At 59.3% G+C, this 14368-nt stretch overlaps 1 protein-coding gene across 1 annotated transcript in view; it reads left to right on the top strand.

Moving 5' to 3' along the window:
- The window catches only part of KSR2 (kinase suppressor of ras 2), a 65824-nt gene that overhangs the window by 26397 nt on the left and 25059 nt on the right, over window positions 1-14368 (top strand). The window contains exons 6-12 of the mRNA XM_062589824.1: window positions 3287-3356; window positions 3699-3782; window positions 4241-4308; window positions 5436-5554; window positions 7889-8057; window positions 12176-12217; window positions 12628-12694. Of these exons, the coding sequence (XP_062445808.1) occupies window positions 3287-3356; window positions 3699-3782; window positions 4241-4308; window positions 5436-5554; window positions 7889-8057; window positions 12176-12217; window positions 12628-12694 (619 nt within the window). The remainder of the gene's footprint in view (window positions 1-3286; window positions 3357-3698; window positions 3783-4240; window positions 4309-5435; window positions 5555-7888; window positions 8058-12175; window positions 12218-12627; window positions 12695-14368) is intronic.

The following is a 14368-nucleotide window of genomic DNA, read 5'->3' as shown; positions in this document are numbered from 1 at the left end:
ACGCCGCCCCAGCCCGAGCGGCTGGCGGCGGGGGGCTCGCCAAGGCAGGTGTAGTTGTTTTGTATCTGGCGACCATCTGCGGCTTTCCTGCCCCTGAGCCTGTCCCGTTCCCCCTTGCGCCGAGGAAGGGCGCCCGGGACACCCCGCGCAAGCGCCTGCGCAGCCGGCTTCGCGCCCGACGGCGAGTCGCGCTCGGACCTCCTCCGCTGCCGGCTTCGATTTGGCGTCCCCGGCCGAGCGCGGCGGAGGCGGCGGGCCGCCCCGGGGCAAGCCGCAGCCCCGGGCCCGCGTGGGTTCGCAGCCGTTCGGTACCTGCAGTGACGGGCCCGCTGTTGCAGCGGAAGGACGCTGCCACGCCGTCTCCCAAGCCTGGAGGACTTGGAGGAGCCTGTTCCGGCGATGTGCCGAGCAGGAAGAGTACGGCTCTGTCTGCTTAAGCCTAATTGACCCTGCGAGGCTCCAAACAGGGGGGGAAAAAAACCACAATGCGAGCATTTAAGCCGGCGAAGTGACTGACCGTGACGTTCCAGCTATATAAATAGGACTGTCACGCTGCGAAGATGAACTGCCCTTATTATCAAGCGACTTCTGTTTTCTCGCTGAGGAGAGATTTGGCGAGAGAACAGCTCTGCCTCGGTCGCTCCTCGTGGGACGACAGGCAAAGGCTGCGCCTTCGTTGCAGCCCGCCGCGCCGGCAGGCTTCCCCCTGCCCCTGCCGCGGACGAGACGAAAGCCAGCGCTGCTGCTCTAAGCGGGACTGTAGCTGCTTCTCTTCCTGTTGTTTGGAAACGTCCAGGCCGTGGCTGCTTTTGGCCCGAGGCCCGGCGCTTCCCGAACGCGGGCCGCGCTCCTTGGCCGGAGCGTGGACCGAAACGTCTCGCGGAAGGCGCCTGCGCCCTCGGGTGCCTCCCTGGGCATGAAGGTCTGTCAGCATCTCTGATGACCACTGCTGCAGAGAGAAGGATCCTGTCTTGGGCATGTGGTTTCCTCACCACACGTGGTGTGGCTCTGGACCGTGGGTGCTGGTGCTGGTACAGTTCGAGGTATGGCTAGTGCCTTGGTTCTACTTACCAACATTTTCTTGCTCTAGCGCAGTTTTTGTTCAGGGAGTCGAACGTGGCATCTGGTTTATAACACGTCAGTCTGGTGTCACGGCCTGGTGGCCGCAGGTGGGTTCACTGCTGTGGAGGAGAAGGAAACCTCCATCCCTCCCACCAGGAGAGCAAAAGGTTATTTCAGTAGTAACAAAAATCACAGGAGCAGTCCTGTCCCAGCTCGCGGATCGCACATCTGTTGCTAGCAGAGTGCTCAGAGCCAGGATTTTACTCCCTGCAGAGCAGGATCTGGCCTCACTTATGCCAGCACTAGGTGGGGACCCTGAGCCAAGGTAGAAATGTCTTCCTGGGGGGGACGGAGCTGGCTCTCCCGTTATCCTCCCTGCGGGTCCCTGCCTATGGGCTGTGTTGTGGGGGCTGGATGTGGAGGAGCCTCCTTGGCCAGGCAGGGCCACTGAGGCCCAGCGATGGGCAACGAGGTGATGAGCTGCCCGTGGCACTAAGTGTGTCAGCTCCTGAGGGCCAATGTCTGTGCAGGCTGCATTTCTGAGGATGGAGGTTGCTGGGATGATGTGGCAGAACTCTAAGTGGTGGCCTTTCCTCTGTCCTGCAGAGCTTTCCTTGGGGATGGTCCTTCCTCCCTGGGCTGGGCAGAGCTCTGTATTTGCGGGGAGGTCAAGAAGGCAGTCTCCAGGAGGACTGCCCTTGGTGGTCACGGTCGAGACCTGCAGCACAGCCCAGAGCCAGTGGTTGGCAGCTGGCCCCCGAAGCAGCTGGGCCGTGGATGAAGAGCTGTCACGGAGACGAGCTGGCTGGCGTGTGGGCTGCACTACTTAGAGGCAGTTTGGGGTTTTGCTGGCAAGTGCATGAGCCCAGGGGTGACACGGTCTGGCCACGGGCGAGCGAGGACAGCGACCGCCAGCCCGGAGCCGAGCGTGCTGCCAGGCTGGTTGGCTGCCGAGCGGTCCTGAACGAAGAGCCCCTCGCGGGAGCAGCCTCGCACGCTCGCAGGGCGCTGCCGAAGCGCGGAGCCCCGCCGCCGCTCCTTGGCTTCGCGTGAGTCACGCCGGGGGGACTTTCCGAGTTTCCTTCCCGTTCGGAATGCTAAAACAGGCTGGCGTTGTTTATCGGAGGAGGAGGACGAGGAGGACGAGGAGGGCTTGTTCATCTGGCCGTCACCGTGACCGATAGCTAATTCCTCCAACTTCCCTGGGCACCCAGCAAGGTGCCAGCGGAGCGAGGGCGGGCAGACGGCGTGCCGGGACGCAGCCACGGCGGGTACCACTCAGCGCGCCTCCGAAGGGCTGCGGGGGTTGGCGGAGGAGCGGGGCCCGCAGCCCGGCTCGGGGGCGCCGGGCGAGCGCCGGCGGGCGCCGGAGCCCCGGGGGCTTCGCCCCGCGCCTCCTCCCAGCCCCGCTGCCCCGCGGGGAGGCTCCTCTCCAGCCCCAAGCCCGTCCCGTACGGGCGAGCAGCAGGAGCCGGAGCTGCGGCGATGCCTCCGGGGCGCGTTCGCTGGCGGCCCCGGCGCGGCACGGCGGAGAGGGCGCGGGCGCGAGCGCGCCAAGGGCGCCGGCGCCATGCAAATGTGACCTTCAGAAAGAGAGGGCAACGAAAGCGTGCTGCGGCCCCGATATTGCCTTGGATATTAAAGCAAACAGCGTGGCTCCCCGCGCGCGGGGCTAATCGCCAGAGCAAACTTGGCGAGGGCAGCCGCGCGAGCGGACGGCGCGGCCCGCTTCGGACCCACGCCCGGGGCCGGGAGCGGGAGTTACACCGGCTCCCGGAGGCCGGCGCGGGGCGCTTGGCTCTGCCGCAAGCGCGGCCGCCCGACCCGTTCGGGCTTCGCTGCCCCTTCCTCTTTGGAAGCCGTTGAGGGGCTCGGAGAGATTTGCACTTGCCGCTGGCTGGAGACCCCCACGTGTGTGCATAGGTGTGCATGCGTGTGCACGGGTGTGCATGCACATGTGCACACATGCATGGGTGTGCGTGTGCGTGCACGTGCCCGGGTGTGCAGGCACGTGCGCGTGTGCGTGCACGCGGCCCCCTCGGGGCAGCAGGGAGCCCGGGGCCGAGCCGGGTGTCGGGGACGTGGGAGCGCGGTGCCTCCCGACGCCGGCGCGGGCTTCGCCCCGCGGGAAAGCGCTTGCCGAAGCCTCTCCTCGCGCGCCCTTCGCTCGCGCCGGGGAGGGCGAGTCCCCGCCTCGCTCTCCCCCGCCGCCGTCTCCCCGCAGATACGCTGTCAGTGCCTCGCTGGTCCCCGCAGATCCCCCGCCGCGACCTCGGGAACTCCATAAAACACAGGTACGGCGCCCCCGCGGCAGCGCCGGGGCTCCCGGCGCCCCGTGCCCCCGCCCCGGCGTCCGTCCCGGCCTCGCCGCGGCTCCCTCTCCTCCCCGGCCTCGAAGCCCGTTTAAATTCCATCTCCGCTCGGCCGCGCTTTAGACAAGCCTCGAGGCGCCATCGATAGCGAGCCGCGATGTCGGCGGCCCCGCCGACCTTCAGCGGGTTCCTCTCCCGAGCTCCCAACCCTTCCCCGTCCTCGGCGCCGAGGAAGAGCGCGGGAAGCGGCCGCGGGAGCCGGGGCAGGGCGCGGGAACGCCCTTAGCGCTCCCCCCCCCGCTCCGCCGCCGTTTCTCCCCGCAGGTTTTCCACCAAGTACTGGATGTCCCAGACCTGCACCGTCTGCGGGAAGGGAATGCTCTTCGGCCTGAAGTGCAAAAACTGCAAGTACGTCGGCGCGCGCCGCGGGGAGGGGGGCCGCCCCGGCGCGGTGGGAAACGCCGCGGAGGGCGGGTTTAAACGGCTGGCGCGAGGCCGAGGCCGAATACGGCGCGGTGCCCTGCCGAAGGGGAGGCAGGCGGGACCCGCCGCGGGCGACGGCCACCTCCGAGGTCCGCGCTCGCGGCCGGGGCCGGGTCTCGCCTCGAGCCGCGGCCTCCCTGGCGGGAAGCGCGCCTTTTTTTTTTTTTTTTTTTTTTTTTTTTTTTTTCCCCGTGGAAGCGCCCAAAATGCGACGGGTCCAAGCCGGGGCTTTGCAGAAGAGCCGTGTGAGATGGAGCCGGCGCCCCGCTCGCGAGAGGCGCCGGCGGCTGCAGCCTGCTGCCGCGCTGCCGCTCGCCTCCCCTCCCTTTTCTCACTGCTTGCTTCTCTTTTCTTTTTTTCCCCCCCGTTTTCCCCCTTGCCAGGCTCAAGTGCCACAACAAATGCACCAAAGAGGCCCCGCCGTGTCACCTGCTCATCATCCACCGCGGAGGTAAGGACCTTTTCCTCCGGTTCTGCCTTGCAGGAGCTTTTTGCCAGGGAACCTTCTGCGAAAGCACCCGAGGGACTCGGGAGCCCAAAGCCTGTTGGCAGCCAACGGGACTTAGGCTCCCGAACCGCTTGGGCGCTTTGTGGAAATTTGTTACCCACCGTCTTTTCCGCTTGTAGGGAGACGAGCCGTACGGTGCGAGGCAGATTTGCATCCCAAACCACTTCCACCCACCCTCCCCCTGCCACCTTTCCTTTTCAGATTCCCCACAGCACGCGGTAAGTGCAACAGGTTTTCGCCTTTCGCTAACGGTGAGAGCCGGCCTGGGCGGAAGCGTGGCCCCCGCCGCGAGCGGCCCTGCCTCCGGCGATGCATGCGGGTCCCGTCTTGTTGCCGTTCGCACGCTTCCCCGGCGCCGGAGCCCGCGACCCAGGACGGAGACGCCGCGCCAGGAGGACGGGCCGTCGCTTCCCCACCTCTTTCCTTGCAGAGCGTGGCCGGGCGCTGCCGGCGCAGGAGGGCGAGCGCCGCCCCCGTTGCCTCGGCGGGGGGCAAAAAAAAAAAAAAGAAAAAAAAAAACCCCGCGCCTTTGCTTTCGATCCTGTAGGTTAAATAGCGCTCGCTGGCTAACGGCGCATTCCTCGTGTTAATATATCACGGGAAGATACATCGCGGCCGTCCCCCTTGGCGAGGATTAGCTGGCGCGGGGGGGGCCGGCTGCTTCCCGGCGGCAGCCCGTCCCGCCGAGCGGCGGCCGCGGCGCGGGGCCGTCGCCCGGCTCCGGGGGCGGCCGGGCCGCGGGGGCTCTCGCGGCCCGCGCTCGGGGGCGGCCAGGGCGGCGGGGGCCGCAGCCGGCGCGCGGGAGCAAGCGCGGGCGGCGCCGAGCTCCAGCCGGCGTTTTGCACGCGCGGAGCCGGCGGCCCGGCGCGCGGCCGCGCAGCGAAGACCTTCCGGAGCGGGGCACTGCTCGGAAAACGCTCAGCGACGCCAGGCCGGCTTCCGAGCGCCGGGCTCGCGCGCGGGGGGAGCCGCGCTCCGATGCCGAGCGCTCTTCTGCGGCCTTGATCTCTCTCTTTCTCTCTCTCTTTCCCTCTCTCAACCCCTTTTCCCCCTCTCCCGTCTTAACGCAGCGAGGTTAGTCCGGACCGAATCCGTGCCCTGCGACATCAACAACCCCCTACGGAAGCCGCCCCGGTATTCGGACCTGCACGTGAGCCAGACGCTCCCCAAAACCAACAAAATCAACAAGGTGAGACGCCGTCCCCCGTAGACCCTCGGGCCCGCGGTGCAGCTCGGCGAAGCCCCCGGCGGCTCGGCTCGGCTCGGCTCGGCTCGGCTCGACTCCGCGCGCGGCCTCCCGGCCCTTCGCCCTGGGGAGGAAACCGCCCGAAATCCAAAATCCGGCCGCGTGCTGGCGCACGGCAAACGCAGTAACGCCGCCGGCTGACGCTCCCGCGGGGTTTGGCATCCGCCGAGGTCGTTGCCTTCACCGACTTGGAAATAACGCGGGATCGGGGCTTTCGCGCTAGCTTCAGCGCGGCTCCCTTCCCGCTGCCGAGCCTCGGGAGGCGACAGATCCACCCGGGATCCCTGGGGGGTTTTGTGCTCTCTGCTACCACCTGAGACTTGATTAAAAAAAAAGAAGAAAAAAGGAAGGTTGCAAAGCAAACGTACAGCGGCGCGGGATCTGGTCGCGTCCCTGGCAAAGCCGATCAAGCCGGGCCCCGCAGCGCGCCTGGCGAGCTCGCTCTTCCGCGCTGCAACTGCAGTCCGCGGATTTATTTTAGATGCGGTTTTATAGCCTTGCCTTCCGCAGAGAGCATTTCCGACGGCCAAATCCTCGGTGCCAGAGGAGACGAGGGGGGACTGGGGGAGCAGGTCGTCAAACCGGCGGGCTCCCGTCAATGCGAGGCGGAGTTTGGCAGGAGGGTTGAGGTGCTCCAGCTCCTGGGGGGGAAACACGTGGGTTTTTGATTTATTCTAGCGGGGTTCCTCTCGGGGAGTTGTTTCACGCAGGTATTTTTATTAGAGGCCGCTGGGGAATTTATCGAGTCCGCTGCTGAAGGCGTTGGGCTCGAAAGACATCAGTCACTGGATCTGCCTTAACCTTTCCCTAACCGTAGCGTAACGATGCTAATTATATATGTGTATATACAGAGAGAGATAAATAGCTATATGCATATATATAATTACACTTTGAAGGCTGCAGAGGAAACTCATGTATGACCCAGTATATATAGATATGTGTTAATACACACATATGTGTCTGTATGTACCTATGTGTGTGTGAGTATATATGTGACTGTACTTGCAAATCTGAGGCGCTGTATGCAGCTGGGTACGAGATTGTAGGATGCAACAGGCTATTTCTCAGGAGGATCAGTAATAGCAGCTGCACTGGCAACAGCTTAGAAATAGTCCTCTTGCCTCTGCCCAGGCTTCGACCAGAGCACTCCCATTCTGGCTAATGTTTCCTGTATAAATGTGCTTTGTGAAACAGAGGCTCCTTCTTACTTTGCTCTTTCTGAAAGCATTTCTTCGGACATATCCTGTATCCGGTGCTCTGTAAATAGCATTGAACTTTTACTCCTAGTGGCCTCTGATGTCGATTCAAAAAATAATTTACCTGGCCAACGTTGTTGTGCGCGTCGGGATGGAATGTGCAAAATGTACATGGGTTTTTCCGAAAGCCCAGCTCATTTAAAAACTAATTTTGGCCAACTTGATTACCTGCTGGGGGAGGGGCGTACAGATTTTCTCACTTTCTTGGGCTCTCGTGGTGGCAGTGCCTATCTTTGGAGAGTGAAGGGCTCAACACTTACAAAACCAGACCCTGCTCTGTCTCCGAGCAGGGCAGCAAGACCATGAGCGAGGTCGCTGGATGATCCAGCAATGCTCTGAGGACATTGGTGATCCTTTCAAATCTGTCCGAACTGAGCCCCCAGCCCTCCTCCAAGCAAGGTGCTGGGTTTCTGGCTTGATCTGAGGTCAGCAGAAGCTGCCAGGGCCCTAGTGTCTCTAAGGATGAAGCCCCAGGGACGTGGAGCCCTCCCATCAGTCTCCGCAGCCATGACTTGGTGACATAAGCAGGCTTTGGGAGGCCCTCAGCTGTGGGTGTGCAGCACAGAGGGGCTGACAACGAAGCCCCTTTTCTGGTGCGGAATGGCCTTGCTGCAAACTGGTGAACGCAAATGGCTTTAGAAAATGCTAGTGCTGGGCTCTGATCGTTCTCCGTGAAGTGTGAAATGCCAGCTCTTCACGGGATGTGCCCAGCCAACGTGTCATGGTTGGTGGGCTAAGAGGGGCTCAGAGCAATGGAGACAACGCTGGCTCGCTCTCCTCATTGCAGCCTTTCGGTAGGGACCTTCTACTGTACCTCCTGCGCACCTCCGTCCTACGCCAGGCAGTGACCAAGCCACGGGAGGTGCAGCTCCCAACTTGGACGGAGATGTAGCTCTTGCAGGAGCATTGCTTGCCAACCTAGGAGCCTGGAGAGACTAGTGATGGGACGAACTGGCAGGTGTCGTTCTCACCCGCTCTTCTCTTTTCTGTTTCCTTCCCTGTGCTTGCCGTCTTCCTGCAGGACCACATCCCGGTGCCCTACCAGCCAGATTCCAGCAGCAACCCCTCCTCCACAACCTCTTCCACGCCTTCCTCGCCTGCCCCACCGCTGCCACCCAGTGCGACTCCACCATCCCCCCTCCACCCCTCACCACAGTGCACGCGGCAGCAGAAGCAGTTCAACTTGCCAGGTAACGTGCGAGCTGGTGTATGTCCGGCCGTGATGAGAGGTGCACCGTGTGAGCTGCGCTGGGGAGGGAGACTTGGGCTTGTGCCTGCCAGGTGTCCTCACTGTGAGGATCCACTAGATCCGTTTGCCTGCTGTACTTCTGCTAGGATAGGGAAAACTGGAGACAAAAAAGAGCAGCAGAACCAAACTCGGGACTATAGCATAACTAGGGTTGGAACGGACCTCCAGGAGTCTCTGGTCTAGCCTCTTGCTCAGAGCAGGGTCAGCTGTCAGGCCAGAGCAGGTTGCTCAGGGCTTTATGCAAGCAGAGCTTGAAAGACTCCAGGGTCAAAGCCTGCACAACCTCTGTGGACAACCTGTCCCGCTTGTGGCTACCGAAGAGTTTCTGGACATGAATTGTCCATGACATGTGCCTTGGTGTATTGTTGCCTCAATGGCAAATGGGAAGCAAGTTCTTACCGCTCTTCAAGGGTAACCTGAGATGCCTTCACAGCATCTTTGGGGTAATGTACCTCCAAAAAGCTTGTTTTCAGCACAGGGTCACAATGCACATGGAGTGATAGATGGGAGAAGCTGATACTGGAGAGTTTCTGATCTAGCTTGTCCCAGTGAATCTTCTCTGTCTACCCGTGTCCCAAGGTCTGGAGAGACCCATTTGCCAAGGAGAGGCTTCTAGACCTCAGTTTTTTCAGAGAAAATGGAAGAGGTAATTTGTTTGCAGCTTGCTGGTTCCTGGTGAAGTGAGGACTCTAGTGCTAGAGGATGGTGAGGGCCAGTGGCTGGCAGCTGCAGCCAGATGACTTCAGGCTAAGAGGCGGCGGAAGAATTTCATGGAAGGTCATTAGTTGTGGGAAGATGTTGTCGAGGGAGGTGGCATGTTCTTTGTACTTTGCAGTCTTGGTGTCAGCATGGTGGTGCCTCTGTGAAAGAAGCCCTGTAAATCGCTCCCAGATAAGGGGCTGAGGGCAGGACTGGCCAGGTGAGGCAGCAGATATGTAGGAGTTATGTTACATGGCCAGAAGAGCCCCTTCTGGCATACAAATCTATCGATCCACTGCCCCAGTGCTGCTGCCGTTTGAGAATGTCCCTGGGGCAGTGTTGCTGTTCCAGGAAAGGTCACTTGCCTGGAGGTGATGGCCAAACTTGGCTCCTGGAAGCACTGAGGGGGTTCGGAAGGGCTTCAGGCTTCCTCAGCTATCACCCTCTCTCCCTGAACATGTCAGCGTCCCTCCAGAAATGGACTGGGGGCAGGAGCAAGAGGAGAAGCTGTGGCCCCGACCTGTGTCTGAGATGCTGAAACATCCCACGCATGATGAGGTCTCTCTAGGCTGGAGCGAAGAAGCTGAGATTTGGGGCAATTGCTTCTCTGGGTTGTGCCTCCGACACTGGAAGGCAGCAGTTCCCTGCGGCTGCACCCCCAGAAGGGCTTACGTTCCTGCTTGCACGGCTTGTGCCCAGCACGCTGGTTCCCCACAGCTCCAAGGACCGGCACTGCGGCGCTGGCTGGACCCGGTAATCCTCAGGGTGACCGTGGTTTCTGAGCCTTGGTGCTGCCTCTCTCTGATGGGACAGCAGCCACAAGGTTGGGATCCCTCTGCTTTCTTTCCCGGCTACAAAACCTGGGATTGATGCGATAACAAGTCTGGGATGGAGGAGGGCCGGATCACTTCTCCGAGGGAGCCAGACGGTGCCTTTGTGCTCTGTTAATTCTGCTGTGCTCCTCTTGATTCCTCCTCTTCCATCTTGACAAGCCTTTAGACACGGAGGAGGAGGAGGGAGGCCGAAGAGGGGGGATTTGACTGGCGGGATCTGTCGCCATGGTAACAAACATTTCCTAAAGCTGGGAAAAATCAGTGCAGCTCTTTGGGTCTCCAGGCTTGTGCCCAGTACCTCAAGCTGTCTGTGGCCTTTCAGAAAATTCCTGCTCACTGGAGTACGCTGGGGATTCAGACAGCATGATGAAGGGGAGAGAGGAAGACGATGGAGGCACAGTGAGGAAGAGTTTGGTACACCAATGGGCAGTGTGGGCTGTCCGCTGAGAAGTAAATATGCAGCATCAACAACGAGCTTGCCCGCTCTGCAACGAATAAACCTGAGCTTCTGCACAGTCTGCAGATCCCACTGGGCTTTTCCCCCTGCCTGATGTGGAATGGTAGTTCCATGTTTTTTAGAAAGCCTTTGCATATATGTAGCACTTAACTAGCAAATCTCCCAGCTGCTGGCCTAGGCAGTGTGCTTCCCTCGTCACCCCAGCCGACCAGGGCAGTCGCGGCAGCAGAGCTGCTCCTGCTCCCAGGGTCGGTCCAGCAGAGCAGGATCTCCCGAGCCACGGTCCGCAAACCACTAGTGGGCTCCAAGACCTCGGAGTAGAATCTGCAAACTGCAGAAACAAAAGCACGAAATGTGTTTCTATGCCTATATCAGAACATTGGTATTGGTCAAACCACAGTCAACCTAATGCCGAGTTCGGTCGCTGATGGTAGATAGTGGATGTCTGAGGAGCTCTGCAAGGGTGTGGAGAGCTGTTTCCCTGGAATATGTGCACTCAGGCAAGCAAATGAAATGCAGAAAATAAATGTAAAAAAGAAACATTTGGAACCTAGCCTAATATTCTTCTGCTGGACATGAAACCTGTGGTGGGAGCCAGTTTGATCCAGAGCAGGACTTGGCCAGCTTTCATCTTCATGCGCGGGAGGACCTTGGTGTTTCAGAGCAGCCTCATCAAGATGATCATCTTGGGGATTAGGATTTGAGCTTGGAAACTGGTACAGTGACTTTTTCCCCTGGAATTACCTTTGAATCTCCTTTGATCTCAGCTCAGAGAAGCACAGATAGTGCTGTAAAGCTGATGGGCAGTCTTCTGGGCCCTCAGAGCTTGCGAGGGGATAGTGCCTTCTCCACCAGTGCCAATCTGCAGAGCCGCACTGGCCGCAGCAGCTCTGTGCTGATCCATGCCCACTACCTGCCTGCCCACGCAAGGCAAATCAGCCCTCGAGGTGCAGATTTGGGAGCTGTTAACACCTTGCATCCTCTCTCTCCTGGGAAGAGGTCCACCAAGACCCCGGCACTTCTCCTCCACTCCGACAGCAGCTACCTATGGGGACCCTCCTGGCTCAGACAGATGTGATCCAGCGCTGCAGATGCGCCGTGTCCCTCTGCACAGGAAAGGGATACACGTCTGTCAGTCCTGCGGTGTGGACGGTGACTCTTGGAGCAGACATGGGGAGGCGCCGAGGGGCCCTGCAGCTCAGGGCATTATTTAGGGGAGGGAGGGTGCTGCCTATCTGCCTGGGGTTCCTGCTGCCCTCAGGGTGGGCTTGCCACCGGCTGAACCACAGCGTGCACCATCTGCGAGCGCATCGCGTGGCGTTTTTCCGACACCGCAGACACAAGCCGTGTTTCTCTAGGGGCAATCAGGAGCTGAAACCCCACGGGCTTTCGATAAGCATCGAGCGGCCAAACCCCTTGGGTGGCTTTGCAGACCGCGTCAGCGCTCTCCAAATGTAAATCACGAGTATAAAGTAGTAGCTGAGGCTGGCAAAAAGAAGAGGTAAGTTTTAATAGACAACAAGCGTTCTCCGCAGCAGTCTCCAGCACTTAGAGCAGCAGCGGGCTGGGCAGCTCACCGGTGCGGAGCGGCTCTCGTCGCTCGAGTGCTGCTGGCAGCTCGGCGTCCGCGTAGGCACAAGCCTCTTGCTCCCGACCCTGAAGAGCTTACAGTGCAAAGAACAGCGTAAAGACGAAACACAGGAGGGAAAATAAACCTCTGCACGCGTTGAGTATGGTTGGAGAGGCAGTGAGTGCCTGCGTGAGGGACTGCGTTGCACTGCTGGCTCCTTGCGTTACGATACGTCCTCATTATTGGAGGGTTGAGAGTCTTTTTTTTTTTTTGGGGGGGGGCTGGCCACCAAATGTGCTTGGCTTTTGGTGGAATAATAAAGGTATTTTCTGAGAGATGTAGGTGAGGAGAGGCTGTGCCTGGGGGATGGAGGCAGGAGGGACCAGATTCTGGTCACGCACTTCGTGGTGCTGGGCTTGAGGTCCCTTGGGTTAGATCCTCTTCAGCACTGGGCTCTGAAACTTTTCTTCTTTTTTTAACCTCCCCTTTCTGTTTTCTAGCTTCCCATTACTACAAGTACAAGCAGCAGTTCATTTTCCCTGGTAAGTGTCTCCGAACGGCTCGACAGGCCAGTGAAGTGGTGCGCTGAGATGCGCCCCGGGGAGCTGGCGCTGCCTGGCGGGGGATATGGGTGGGCTCTCTTAACCCCTGCTTCGTGGAGGGTAATGGGTGCATAACGGGGTTTTCTCCCCCAGCGTGACCACAGGATGGCCATTTGAACACTGTATTGCTGCAGGACGGTGTCTAACACGCTGCAGACCAAGACTGGGTGACCCTAAGCTACACCCATGCGTTACTGAGTTTTACCTGGGTGTGAACCTAGGTTTTCAGCCTGGCTGGAAATGTTGGGTGCATTTCCCTGGACACCCTTGGCCAACTCTCTGGCCACTGACCTGAAAAGGCTCCTCGCAGCATGTCTTGCCCTGCTCTCACTGAGCTCTCTGGTTTTCAGATGTAGTGCCCGAGACGCCAACTCGAGCCCCGCAGGTGGTCCTCCATCCAGTCAACTCCAACCCGATGTAAGTGGCTCCCCCTCCTCTCATCTCTCTCCGTTTGCCCCTCGTGCTACAGCCTCTGATGGGAGCCTGAGCTCCTTGGGGAAGCATTAACGGAGGTGTTGTGCCAGCCAAAGCTCAAGTGATTGATCTTTTATTAGAAGCAGAAAAACAAGGTCTTGGAGTGGGACATTTCATATAATCTCAGTAAAGTTAGTTCTCCCAGCCCAGCTGTAGCATTTTCAAGTTATAAGCTTTGCACTTAGCATTGGGGTTAGCTTGACAATTCAGTATATGATTGGCACCTAGGAATAGCTCTCCCAGCAGTTTGAGCCAGAGCTTCTCTGTTTCACCCAGTGTTTGCTAAGGTTCTCCATGACCACTGTCATCCGTGTCGTTCCGGCAGCATCCAGCAGCGATGTTGCATTTCAGGGATGGTTGCTGTTCCTTTTTATGAATGCCACTTTTGAAGGATTATATAAGCTGGAAATTTAACAGATAAGATCTGGGGCCAGACAGAGACGTAGTTTCTCTCCAGATCGCCCACACGCCTCTCACTGAATTGGCAACCTGTCAGGGGGGTCTGAAGAATCTCATCTCTGTCTAGGAGAGGCGGCTGGAGACAGAGCGGCTCTGCCCATTGGGTGCTGGCAGCATGGAAATTAATGGCAAAGTGGTTAAGTTAAAGCCTTTTTTTTTTTTCCTAAGCCAAAGAAGAGACCAAAATGCACACAGGAACCAAATGCAATCGTAAGGGGAGATTTTGTACACTGCACTTCTCCTGGCTCTCCTCTGGCATAGGTAGTCCTGCCTGTGAGAGGAGATTTGAGTTAACTCTGCCAGATCCTAATATTTAAAATACAGTGTCAGAACTAGGGCTGGACAGATTTGTGGGGAAAATAAGGTTCTGAATATGCAAAATCTGTGATTCTCAGCAGCTTACCCTGCTGAAAGTAACCCTCTGAAATTACTGACCTTACTCCAGACGTGGCTGGACTGAAAAGCAGGTTCTGCTTTATCCCCTGAGATACTCTGGAGACAGGTATTAGCGTCTGTGTTAAAGATCAGCCGAAAGAGCCCGCTTTTCCGGCAACCTGCACGTGCCCGGGAGGGTTGGCGGAAAGAAACCATCCTGCCGCCCGTAGCGCTTGAGTGGGAATTCGGCGGAAGAGCAGACGCAGGACCTCGGCGCCGAGCGCCTTCGAGGGTGCAGGCGGTGCCGGACGAGCCCTGGCTCTCCCCGGTAGCCCCCGCTCCCGCGGGGAGGGCGCTCTGTTGTAACTCCGAACCTCCCGAGATGCTCCCGCTGCTCGTCCCCCGAACCCCTCCGCTGTGTGCGCTCCCTGCTAGGCGCCGCGCGCGAGCGCCTCGGGACCTGGTCGCGGAGCCGGTGCTGGCAGGCGCTGCATAAGCAGGGAGCAAGAAAGCTCTTTGACCCAAGGAGTCGGCAGGGTAAACCACTCCTGCTGCTGGGGCACGTTCTGGAGCTGTTGCTGTGCAGCGGGTCTTCGTAATCTCCGCTTTTTGAAAATTATTGCAAAATCTGATTTTTTTTTTTCTCTTCTGGCAACTAGTCGGACCCGCGTGTGGCTTCGGCTGGCATTCGTTGAGAAAGCAAACCTGGAAACCAGCCGAAAGCGCCACAAGCGTGTGCCCCAGCCTTGCTTGGGTGCTTCAACCCGGAGCCGCGAGGGCGTA

Source organism: Rhea pennata, chromosome 17 (genome assembly GCF_028389875.1).
Source record: "Rhea pennata isolate bPtePen1 chromosome 17, bPtePen1.pri, whole genome shotgun sequence".
Taxonomy (NCBI): Eukaryota; Metazoa; Chordata; class Aves; order Rheiformes; family Rheidae; genus Rhea; species Rhea pennata.
This window is presented reverse-complemented; position numbering and strand designations above follow the sequence as displayed.